The sequence below is a fragment of the Pongo pygmaeus genome, chromosome 8 (assembly GCF_028885625.2).
Source record: "Pongo pygmaeus isolate AG05252 chromosome 8, NHGRI_mPonPyg2-v2.0_pri, whole genome shotgun sequence".
Lineage (NCBI taxonomy): Eukaryota > Metazoa > Chordata > Mammalia > Primates > Hominidae > Pongo > Pongo pygmaeus.
Genome location: NC_072381.2, coordinates 100,354,962 through 100,367,776, shown reverse-complemented (window position 1 = coordinate 100,367,776; position 12,815 = coordinate 100,354,962). Strand labels below are relative to the sequence as shown.

Here is a 12,815-nt window from a genome sequence, read left to right as displayed (position 1 = left end):
GGGCATCTCCCTGCTATTATTTCAACCCATGGGCAGGGGCAGAAATGAAGGGGAAACAATAACCTTTTATGCACCAATGTAGAAATTTAACACAACACTTGTGCTTACATCAGTTCATGGAAACTTACTCACATGGCTGCATCTAGCTTCAAGTGAAGCTGGGAAATATCTATGACCACAGTGCTTTGTTATCATGTATTATAAAAACATGGTAGTGTCTGCTGCTAAAAAGAAATTATGGAGAATGAACAATGAGGGACAATTATTAGACTACACATGAGGCAAATTAGTCAGGCTTCCCTTAACCCAAAGAATAAACACAGATTTACTGTGACTGTAAGAAAAAAGGAGAAAGTTGGTACAATTATTAATTTGGCATAAAAAATTAATAAAATAATAGGAACAAAATGCATAATATAGCCCATGTCATATAGTAGGGGCTGAATAAGAAATAAATATTGAAGCTGATGCTAACACTAATAGCATCAGCTATTGAAGTAATCATAGTTGCTATTCAAATACTTTTTTCTTATGAAATAATTGGTTCTAAAATATTAAATTTTATAATAGGTGGATGAATATTAAAACATATTTTCAGCAAGATTAAAAATATTTCCCTCACTAATCTACATTTAATTTTTGAAATTCACACTTTACATGCATCTGCTATTCTTTTTCCAGCTAGCAAAAGATTATGGCCCTGTGTTCACTGTTTATTTTGGCATGAAGCCCACTGTGGTGTTGCATGGATACAAAGCAATTAAGGAAGCACTGATTGATCAGGGAAAAGAATTTTCTGGCCTAGCGAGTTTTCCAGTGCTAGACAAAATTGCCCAAGGATATGGCATGCTTCCGTTTCGGGTGGGTGTGTGGGTTTGTAAGATGTAAAAGTTGAAAAATTCTAAGAAATTGAGAAATCATAAGTATTCAGAAAAATTTATGAAACACACTTTTCATATTTTCTATATGAGGCTAAGAATAATTTTTCTATAAATGATTATTAATCTATATTTATAATCTGTGAAAGTGACACAATGTCCCCATTAAATATTCAATTCAATGGTAACAAACCATCTAACTACTAATTTTCTATAAATTCTTTACAAAGACAAGTTCGTTGTAAACTATGGTCAGTTAAAATAATGGAAAAGCAATAAAGAGATGAGAGAGAGGAGGAAAATTACTGAATTATCTTATTCGTTATATATTTTGCTTCCTGGTCTTAGTCATGGATACCCAGAGATTATTTTAGGAACCTTGAATTGTGTGCGTGGAACTACACAAGTTTGGAATATTTCCATCCTCACCTTGAAATGTGATTCTAAAAAAAGCATGAGCAATATTAGAATCCAATAGAAGACAAAGAATAAAGTAAATGTATGTTCTGAAAAGATCCTGGAGAAATATATAGTTAGTATGTATCAGAATTGATATTAGAAAAAGCTTTTTTGATTAAATGCTGGAAATTTCTTTTACTTGTTTTTGGAGCTAGCCTTAAACTGTCCAGTCTTCTGGTGAATCACAGGGTTCTGGCAAACAGAGATATGACCTGAATGAGGTCCTGACCTCTTCTGCACTGTTCTTTAAGAGGCGTCCTGGAAAAGTATCCTATGAGCTTATTTTTGCCTCTTGATCTGGTCTTGACTCTGGCAGCCTAATATTGAACTTCTTTGGTGTTTCCTTCCATATTTCATGGAAGAGATTTAATGAATAGAGGGGGGATGTTAAAATGAGATGAGCTATCTGTTTAATGACTGTACCCCTTATCTGAGGAGATTTCTTCCAATGAAAAACTGCTCTCTCATATTCTCCTAAGAATTCCCTCCTCTTGTTGTTTCTCCTAAAATTCACTTACAGTCTGAAAATCCAGCCCTGAAATTTAACCTATGACCAGGACTCACCATGTTGATTGCTGTGGGATCATAGAGCAAGCATTTTGCCCTTATGATTTTTAGCATCTTGTAAAACAGGACAAAACATTCACTTCACAGAGTTATTCTGAGGTTTAGCACAGCTGGTGGATTAAGAATAGCTTAGCAATATGCAAAATTAATAATCCTGACAGTTAAATAGTAGTTTGGATTAAGAGAGGAGGTAGGTGAGGGCTCAATGGGAATTTCTGATTCTGACACCATTATATTTACATCCCTACTAAAATGTCAATCTTATTTCTTGAGTTGAGAACTGTCAGCTTGTATTCATGACAACGAAGAATATTTTCTCTCTCTCTTTTTTCTTTTGTGTTGGTAGGGGTTATTTATAGCAATGGAGAAACATGGAAGCAAACCCGGCATTTCTGTCTCATGGTTTTGAGAAATATGGGGATGGGGAAGAAAACAATTGAAGACCGAATTCAAGAGGAAGCCTTGTGTCTGGTGGAAGCATTAAAAAAAACCAATGGTGTTTATTTCTTCATATAGTTAACACTAATCGTTTGGGTGGAACAAATGGTATTGCAAATAGACTACAAAATAATTTGATGGCTGAAGTATCATAGTTTACTTTTTGCTCACATGACAGTAATTAAGAGGTGAAGTGTTTGGAGTAACAGTCTTATTAGGTACCAGGTTAATTGGGCTTTGCAATCTTCAAGAAATGACTTTCAATATCATCAGTGGTTCATCTCTCTGTGTGATACAGGAAGAAGAAAAGAGCAACTTAAAGAACAAATAGTATACAGGCCAGGCATAAAAGTGGCACGCACACATAACTTCTCTCTTGTGTGCCACTTAGTAACAGGGCCACACCTAACTACAAGAGAAGCTGGAAAATGTGGTTTACTTTGTGCACATGAAGAAAAAAAACATGGATTTTGGCAATCAGCTAGCATCCTAGCCACAAAAGCTTAAAAAATTAGGTAACTTTTGTAGTAAATTATGTAAGAACAATGCAGGGGTTGCCAGTTACCTCCAAAGTGTAGGGCTGCAGTTCACCTCTCAGGAAGGAGTGTGAATATGAAGCAATAGAACCACAGCAGCACACATCTTTGCAGCATGTAGATGTGGGTGTGCACCTGCATGGCTGGGAGAGGAGGTGGAGGAGAAAGGGGCAGGCAGGGCAGGCAAGTGGTAAGATCAGCATTATAAGATATATGTGGTTTTATAATCTCATGTATTGAATGAATATGTGTTTAACTTTTAAATGTTTTTCAAGAACATTGTTAGCTGGATAATACAATAGTCCATTATTTTGGACATACCAGAGTTTATTTAACTAATCCTCTATTTTGGCCAGATAGGTTGATTCTACTTTTTTTCTGCTCTTAATACACAAAAGTGCAAACCATGTTAATTATTGTAAATCTCCGACTACTTTCTTTGAATAAAATTTGGAAATAGAATTAGTCAAGCAATGAAAATTGGGTTTTGGTATATATTATCTTTGAAATGATTTGTATCTTTAATTTGTATTGAAGCAGAACTTAAGTAGTTCAACTTTTTCCATGGTGACTATTGCTTTCTCTCAATTTCCTGACCTATGATCATCCCAAATCTGCTTGACTCCACTTAGTTATAGGAAACTCACACTCTTGGGGAAGCCCATTTCATCACGGATAACATTAACAGTTGGAAGTTATTTTCATAGGTTGAGCAGAGTTAATTTTCCTTCTAACTTCTACTTTTTGATCTCAGCTTGCATTTTCCTTCTAGAGTTGGAGTGTTGTGGTTTTCACCACACAGGAGTAGGAGGGATCTACCTCTCATCCAAAGTCTGGTTGTGTGACTAATGATGTCACACAAACACCAATAGGATATGAAAATTTTATTACTCACCTAATGTTGCTTTCAGTGAAGGGCAGGCTGACTCCCAACCAGGTCCAAAAATGACATTGGAAGAGCAGGGTGAGGATAGTGGCATGAGGTTTCTATGGTGATTAGGGGTTAGGGCTGTGTTGAAGATTCCTGTGTGCAGGTCAGGGCTTGTGTGGCTTAAACTTCCTGTTTGTGTCAAAGGAGGGGAACCCTAATGCATTTTTTTTTTAGTTTGTCCAGGTGTGGGTAGAAGGGGAAGAGTTTGGGGTGAGTCTTCAAAACTTCTAGCAAATGAACATCCAAAAATGGAGCCATGCTCTTTATTGTATATAGGAAGCCTATTTCTACACACAATGTATTTTTTTCAAAAATGTGACTATAATTCCCATTTCTCTCATTATTTTTATATTTTACAATAAAAGACAACCACATTTTTGAACTGTGTTTTGTAATGTTGTATTTCAATTTTCTTCAGTATTTTGACTGTCTTTTAATGTTGTTTAGTTATCTGTTGGCATGGCGAGGACGTATCAATACTGATAATTAAATCCCATACATTAAAAGATATTTTAAGTGGCCTCTTTTTATTTCGTATTCCTTCTTGTGAATTAGAACATTTTGGAAAATGATGTAAATAAGAGACTCCTTCAGGCAAAATTATCAAATAAACTGGACTGGATTAGACAGTTTTATTTGGAGAAACACAGCAAATTTTATTTTAGGCATTTGAAGTTTATAGTAATGGTGGATGTCCAGGTAGTTTCTATTACTAGAACATTTTACAAGTCAATCATTTCCAATTATTTTAAGCAGTCAATTTTAGATTTATATGAAAATTATGTACTAACGTCTGACTGGTATTGTTTGTAGCATCTCCCTGTGATCCCACTTTTCTTCTGGGATGTGTTCCCTGCAATGTGATCAGCTCCATCATTTTCCAAAATCGTTTTGACTACAGTGATCAGAAATTTCAAGCCTTGATGAAGTGTTTTAATGAAATCTTCGAAAATGCAAGCACCTCCTGGATACAGGTAAAACCAAGGTTCTTTTTGAATGTATAATAGTTTTCTAGCTCATCTATTGCTCATGCCTATGCCATCTCTCTGCCTTATTTAAATATGCCCAAAGCAATGCTAATCAAACTATCATTTGCAACCCATTAGTGAGTTCTCAAATCAATCTAATGTGATGCAAAAAGATTGAAAACAGGAAATAAGGTAGAATACAAAAAATATATAATCTCAGAGTGCTACATTTATAGCAAGATTTGTTTGGATAAAACTTTTTTGTTTTTTGTTTTTTTAGATCCTCAGATATAGAGCGTAGTGATTTAAGATGTATTTCTTAGGTACACAGTAAGAAAATATTAGTAACCTATGTTTTACAATCACTAACAACTAAAATTCTATACTGATCATAAGGTCCTGATGTGACCTACCTTCAAAGGACCCTAGAAAAAAAATAGTCTAATGTCTCTCATTTACTAGAATGGGAAACTGACCCAAAGCTACTTCAAAGTAGCCTAGCTAAGACAATGAACAAGCAAAATCTAGACTCTAGATTTCCTGATTTCTGATTCTGTATCTAGTTTGATTCAAACTACCAGCTTGAATATATTATGTTGATGCCTTCCAAGGGCACTGTGTCATTAGGGTATTCTCTAAAGCATGTTCTGTAAGCTCTAGGACCAGCAAAAACATGAGTCAGAAAATATGCACATTCTTCAGGGTGAAATGCCAAAATGTTTTTTATATATATATATATATATATATATACACACACACACACATACACACACACATATACATACACAGACACACACACATATAAAAATACATGTCTGTGTGTGTGTATACATATGTATAAGCTAAGTAATTTGGGCAATTCCTTAGTCTTTTAGGTGTACTATTTCTTCATTACAACAAATGCGTATGAGTCTTCATAAAGTTTTAGACTATCCCCTGGTAAAACATGTATTGAGTATACTGGTACGAACACGGGGCATTAGCTCCGAGATCGCTAGTTTGGCATCTTTGAATTGTTGATTAACCTTATGAAATTCAATATCCTCATCTGAAGAGAGGTGACAACAGGGGTAATTTCCTGACTTCCTTCAGAGAGTTATGGTCAGGAAATTAATGTGATTAGCCTTAAAGTTGCTTTGTAACCTGTGCATACTCTCTCTGCCTACTTTTTCAGTGCTCTCATCTTCAAATTCTGAATGCATTCTTGTGCAGGAGGCACGTCTATTTATCTTTGTCTACTTAGCATATAGCTAGTGTCTGATAAATACTAAGGGCCTGTGTTTGGTGAATGAATTAATGAAGGATTCTTTCTTCTTTCAGCTCTACAATGCTTTCCCCTTTTTACGAGTGTTCCCAGGAAGTCATAATGTGATATTTAAAAATTATGCTCTCCAAAGAAGTTTTATTTTGGAGAAAGTAAAAGAACATCAAGAATCTCTGGACATCAATAATCCTCGAGACTTTATCGACTACTTTCTGATTAAAATGGAAGAGGTATAATGTGATCTTGATTTGCTACTTTGCCTTTATGTGTGATATGACTCATTGATATGCTCTGGTTTTCCTGGTGAAACTGAGATATGAAAACAAATGCTCTGACCTAAAGTGTATTCATTGTTTGTGCAACCTATTACCTGTGTAAGCCATATTGAGTGTCTCATGATATTTCTAAGTTCTCACTCAAAGAGACTTAGGTTTTATGTTCACCATGTTAAACCTGGTTCTTTATCTGGGGGCAGATCAAAACCCACAAACACACACATGCACACATCCATTCAAGACTGGTGATAACATATCATGCTTCCATGAAGAGAAGATGTAACAAATGAGGGAACACAGGAATGGATAGAAAGCCAGAAAGGCTTACTTTTGGAAAATCTCTAAGAAATATTCATTTACAGATCAGGTAGTTTTGAGGAAACTCTGACATAGATAAACAGGGAGGAGAAAATAGATCCAGGAGATGATGAGTGTAGTAATCAAGTTTGTGAAATTTTCAAAGAGGCTATCTTGATTGTAATAGAGGAGTGGTGGTAGGTGTAATGACTGGTGGAGTTGGAAATAGTGCTGTAGTTTGGGCATGCTTAGTTCAGGAAACTTGAATGAAAAATTAGACATGATGAAATAGACAACAGATGCTAGAGTTGACAGTGATTAGCAGTAATGACTTAATCAAAAGTATGTTTAAAAGAAATTACACGCTGTGCACAGTGGCTCACACCTGTAATCCCAGCACTTTGGGAGGCCAAGTCCGGCAGGTCAGTAGTTTGAGACCAGCCTGGCCAATATCGTGAAACCCCACCTCTACTAAAAATATAAGAAGTAGCCAGATGTGGTGGCATGTGCCTGTAATCCCAGCTTCTCGGGAGACTGAGGCAGGAGAATTGCTTTTACTTGGGAGGCAGAGGTTGCAGTGAGCCGAGATCATGCCATTGCACTCCAGCCTGGGAGACAGAACAAGACTCTGTCTCAAAAAGAAATTACAAAAGAATTGATTGGCTCTAGTGGGTTAGAAAGTGAAGAATCAGAAAGGACTTGAAAGTTTGTAACTCTGATCATATTTTAACAGTTTGAGGCAATCCTATCAGTACATCTAACATTATCTTCACCCATAGCACACTCTAATGTCTGGCTTAATTTGCTAGGTACTGATGTTATATTGAATAGTATTGTGTTACTTGAAAAGCTTTTTATTTATTAAGTAATTTTAACATGTCATTGCTAGGAAAAACACAATAAACCATCTGAATTTACCATGGACAACTTGGTTGCTACTATAAGGGATATGTTTAGTGCAGGAACAGAGACAACGAGCACCACAATGAGATATGGACTCTTGCTCCTGCTGAAGCACCCTGAGATCTCAGGTATGATCACAGATGATGGGCAGGATCAAATTTCAGGTAGAAACTGACAGAGAACACTGATAATCACCTCACCATTTACCTGCCAACACAATGTACAGGAAATGTTCTCATCGTTAGTATATCTACCTACCATTGGGTAGATTCAATTCAAATTAGTTCCTAGTATAAAAAGAGAATAAAATGTTTGAATAATGACAGAGATTTTAAGGGCAGAGGTCATTATTCTCCCTGCTATGGTGCAGGATTCTTGATTTGGGTTGGAACAGATGCAGTAAGAGAGTTATCTCAGGATCTGGAAGGAACTAGTCTCTCTTATTCCCTCAAAAGATCTCACTTGATGTGCCTTCCATGTTCAGATAAATATGTTTTTGTCAAAAGATATTTCTACCCAAATGCATTTGCAATGTAGGGATTCACTCAATAAAGTTACAATCTTTCTCCACAAAACGACTCACTCTTAAGGGTTATACACCCCCTCCCAAAGTTATTTTCTAGAAAACCCTTTTGGATAAACACATTTTTCCTCATAAACCTAACTTCTGTTTCAAATTCAACTTTCTCATTTTCCACCTCTTTTTTATCGAGTCTTAATCTAAGAGGATGTTCCTTTCACTACTATATCATGTGTTGTGATTTGGTGCATTGAGGCATGTTTAATATGATTAAACCTCATGAAGCTTATCTCCATGATATCAGCACCAATTTTTTCCACTTTGTTTAAGGTCCTGTTGCCCTCCCATTATAGATAAGAGATGTTTTCTGAGTACTGAAATTTAGAAGCATAGCCGCAAAATTATTTTGCTACATTGTGAGATACGGTTCTTCTGTTCCCTAACTTTCATACCACCTATGTTGATTATGACCAGAATTAGTATATGACATTCCTCTCCAAACCTTCCAGTCAGTCTTTTGCATATTGCAAACACCCACCCCGTTATATTTCCTATCACTTCCATTTTCATTTTCCATTTGAATTTTTTCTTAAGTCATGTCCACATATATTTTTCTTTTCTTTCTATTTTCATCCCTTACTGTGCCATTCTACTGAGCATTTCAATTTTATAACTAGTTCCTGAACCTGTTCTATCTCCCCTCTCTTCTATATAAAACTCCATTCTCTCAGCCTGAGAAGGAGATATTTAAAACATGCCTCAAATTTGTTTTTATTTTTGATAGCTATCAAACTACAGAATTTGCACATGCTCTATTACAAAGACATATTCTTCAGGTAGTACGTAAATAACAATAAACTAAAGCAGCAGTGTGGCATTGTTATTTTCAAAAATGAGCTATAAACTTTAATAGCAGTGGCTTTGAATTCTGATTCTACTAATAGGTGGCTTGTTTGACCTGCAAACACATGATTACTCTCCATACCTCTGGTCCCTTTTCTGTTCAAGGGGGATAATACAAGAAAGACCACATATACCCTGAGCATCCTTAGGAAATTTTATTTACTTCTCTGGACTTGTTTCTTTGTAAAATGCACAAAATAATACCTAACACGTAGAATTGTTTGAAGAAGTATAGAGTAATATAATGAAAAGTATAGTATGTCTGTCCTATATTATTCATGCCTTCAAAATAAATGTTAACTTCTTAATTTTCTCTGCTTAATCAATTAAATACGTTATTATATGTATTTTTATTAAGCATTTCCTGAACTGCACTGTATAGTTCTTAGATTATTGAAACTTAAATATTTAAGATAAAATTGGCACACCCAATGTAGTTAAACTACATGTTCTTCAATGATTCTTCAAATCCAGATCTCTGAGTCTGTCAAGAAAAGTAAACAGAGTAGGGAACCAGAGTGGAGAACTGAATGTGATGGTGCAATTGTATTTCATACCTGCTTATATTTAGGTATCTAATGAGCTTTCAGTTTTCTCAAGAAATGCAAACTGTTTCTTTAGTTTTTTCTTCTATGGAGGTAGTGACACAATTTTCCATCTGCCCATCTCCACCTACAATGGGACAATGATGAAGGGATCAAAAAAAGGGTACTTCAAGTTTTTTTTCATTTCACATAAACTCTGACTCCTGTCTTGCCAGCTAAAGCGCAGGAAGAAATTAATCATGTGGTCAGCAAAAACCGAAGTCCCTGCATGCAGGACAGGAGCCGGATGCCCTACATGGATGCTGTGGTGCATGAGATCCAGAGATATATTGACCTCTTCCCCACTGGCCTGTCCCATGCAGCGACTCAAGACATTCGGTTTAGAGAATACCTTATTCCAAAGGTGAGAGATATTATGTCTATACCTTTCCTTAGAGGTCTTAGGACATCAAATATCATAGTAGTAGAACTATAGATTCCCTCATCTACAGGTTTGGCAAAGTCATAACTCAGGCATCCTATCCTGTGACCACATACTTCTTTCCTTCTAGTTTTTGATGCCAGGTGTCAAGGGAGGAACCAAGATGTCCGAGGCACCATAAACTGTCTTGGGGTGGCATGGGTTTTACTTGGAGTCTGGGATATTCCATCTCCCCCATCGGCCCCAATCACCGGTTGTGGGTTTTGCAGTCTTTTTGTGATAATTTTTGTTATTAGGCATACAAGCATGAAAACTTTATGGCCTTTGCTGGCTCTATTAGAATTTTTAAAAAATTAGTAACTCCATTTAAAATAATTTATTTAAATAGGTTTTGGGGGGAACAGGTGGTGTTTGGTTACATGAATAAGTTCTTTAGTGGTGACTTCTTAGGTTTTGGTGCACCCATCACCCGAGCAGCGTACTCTGTACTCAATGTGTGCCTTCTCCCACCATTTCCCTCAAGTCACCAAAGTTTATTCTATTATTCTTATGCCTTTTCATCCTCATAGCTTAGCTCCCACTTTTGAGTGAGAACATATGATGTTTGGTTTTCCATTCCTGAGTTATGTGACTTAGAAAAATGGATTAAAATTAGTGGCTCTGTTTTTTTTATTTTTATTTTTTATTATACTTTAAATTTTAGGGTACATGTGCACAACGTGCAGGTTAGTTACATATGTATACATGTGCCATGTTGGTGTGCTGCACCCATTAACTCCTCATTTAACATTAGGTATATCTCCTAATGCTATCCCTCACCCCTCCCCCACCCCGCAAAAGGCCCTGGTGTGTGATGGTCCCCTTCCTGTGTCCATGTGTTCTCACTGTTCAATTCCCACCTATGAGTGAGAACATGCAGTGTTTGGTTTTTTGTTCTTGCAACAGTTTACTGAGAATGATGGTTTCCAGCTTCATCCACATCCCTACAAAGGACATGAACTCATCATTTTTTATTGCTGCATAGTATTCCATGGTATATATGTGCCACATTTTCTTAATCCAGTCTATCGTTGTTGGACATTTGGCTTGGTTCCAAGTCTTTGCTATTGTGACTAGTGCCGTAATAAACATACGTGTGCATGTGTCTTTAAAGCAGCATGATTTATAATCCTTTGGGTATATACCCAGTAATGGGATGGCTGGGTCAAATGGTATTTCTAGTTCTAGATCCCTGAGGAATTGACACACTGACTTCCACAATGGTTGAACTAGTTTACAGTCCCACCAACAGCGTAAAAGTGTTCCTATTTCTCCACATCCTCTCCAGCATCTGTTGTTTCCTGACCTTTTAATGATCACCATTCTAACTGGTGTGAGATTGTATCTCATTGTGGTTTTGATTTGCATTTCTCTGATGGCCAGTGATGATGAGCATTTTTTCATGTGTTTTTTGGCTGCATAAATGTCTTCTTTTGAGAAGTGTCTGTTCATATCCTTTGCCCACTTTTTGATGGGGTTTTTTTTTTTTTCTTGTAAATTTGTTTGAGTTCATTGTAGATTCTGGATGTTAGCCCTTTGTCAAATGAGTAGATTGCAAAAATTTTCTCCCATTCTGTAGGTTGCCTGTGCACTCTGATGGCAGTTTCTTTTGCTGTGCAGAAGCTCTTTAGTTTAATTAGATCCCATTTGTCAATTTTGGCTTTTGTTGCCATTGCTTTTGGTGTTTTAGACATGAAGTCCTTGCCCATGCCTATGTCCTGAATGGTAATACCTAGGTTTTCTTCTAGGGTTTTTATGGTTTTCGGTCTAACATGTAAGTCTTTAATCCATCTTGAATTAATTTTTGTATAAGGTGTAAGGAAGGGATCCAGTTTCAGCTTTCTATATATGGCTAGCCAGTTTTCCCAGCACCATTTATTAAATAGGGAATCCTTTCCCCATTGCTTGTTTTTCTCAGGTTTGTCAAAGATCAGATAGTTGTAGATATGCGGCATTATTTCTGAGGGCTCTGTTGTGTTCCATTGATCTATATCTCTGTTTTGGTACCAGTAGCATGCTATTTTGGTTACTGTAGTCTTGTAGTATAGTTTGAAGTCAGGTAGCGTGATGCCTCCAGCTTTGTTCTTTTGGCTTAGGATTGACTTGGCAATGTGGGCTCTTTTTTGGTTCCATATGAAGTTTAAAGTAGTTTTTTCCAATTCTGTGAAGAAAGTCATTGGTAGCTTGATGGGGATGGCATTGAATCTATGAATTACCTTGGGCAGTATGGCCATTTCACAATATTGATTATTCCTACCCATGAGCATGGAATGTTCTTCCATTTGTTTGTATCCTCTTTTATTTCCTTGAGCAGTGGTTTGTAGTTCTCCTTGAAGAGGTCCTTCACATCCCTTGTAAGTTGGATTCCTAGGTATTTTATTCTCTTTGTAGCAATTAGGAATGGGAGTTCACTCTTGATTTGGCTCTCTGTTTGTCTGTTATTGGTGTATAAGAATGCTTGTTATTTTTGCACATTGATTTTGTATCCTGAGAATTTGCTGAAGTTGCTTATCAGCTTAAGGAGATTTTGGGCTGAGACAATGGGGTTTTCTAGATATACAATCATGTCATCTGCAAACAGGGACAATTTGACTTCCCCTTTTCCTAATTGAATGCCTTTAGTTCTTTCTCCTGCCTGATTGCCCTGGCCAGACCTTCCAACACTATGTTAAATAGGAGTGGTGAGAGAGGGCATCCCTGTCTTGTGCCAGTTTTCAAAGGGAATGCTTCCAGTTTTTGCCTATTCAGTATGATATTGGCTGTGGGTTTGTCATAAATATCTCTTATTATGTTGAGATATGTCCCATCAATACCTAATTTATTGAGAGTTTTTAGCATGAAGGGCTGTGGAATTTTGTCAAAGGACTTTTC

The 12,815-nt window shown here is 36.5% G+C and overlaps 1 protein-coding gene across 4 annotated transcripts in view; it reads left to right on the top strand.

Annotated features, from left to right (window-relative positions):
• The window catches only part of LOC129006201 (cytochrome P450 2C21-like), a 43,823-nt gene that overhangs the window by 20,086 nt on the left and 10,922 nt on the right, over positions 1 to 12,815 (top strand). For all 4 annotated transcript variants that reach the window (XM_054435641.1, XM_054435642.1, XM_054435645.1 and 1 more), the window contains 6 exons: positions 682 to 844; positions 2,251 to 2,400; positions 4,623 to 4,783; positions 6,098 to 6,271; positions 7,503 to 7,644; positions 9,700 to 9,887. In XM_054435641.1, coding sequence (XP_054291616.1) covers positions 682 to 844; positions 2,251 to 2,400; positions 4,623 to 4,783; positions 6,098 to 6,271; positions 7,503 to 7,644; positions 9,700 to 9,887 — 978 coding nt within the window. The remainder of the gene's footprint in view (positions 1 to 681; positions 845 to 2,250; positions 2,401 to 4,622; positions 4,784 to 6,097; positions 6,272 to 7,502; positions 7,645 to 9,699; positions 9,888 to 12,815) is intronic.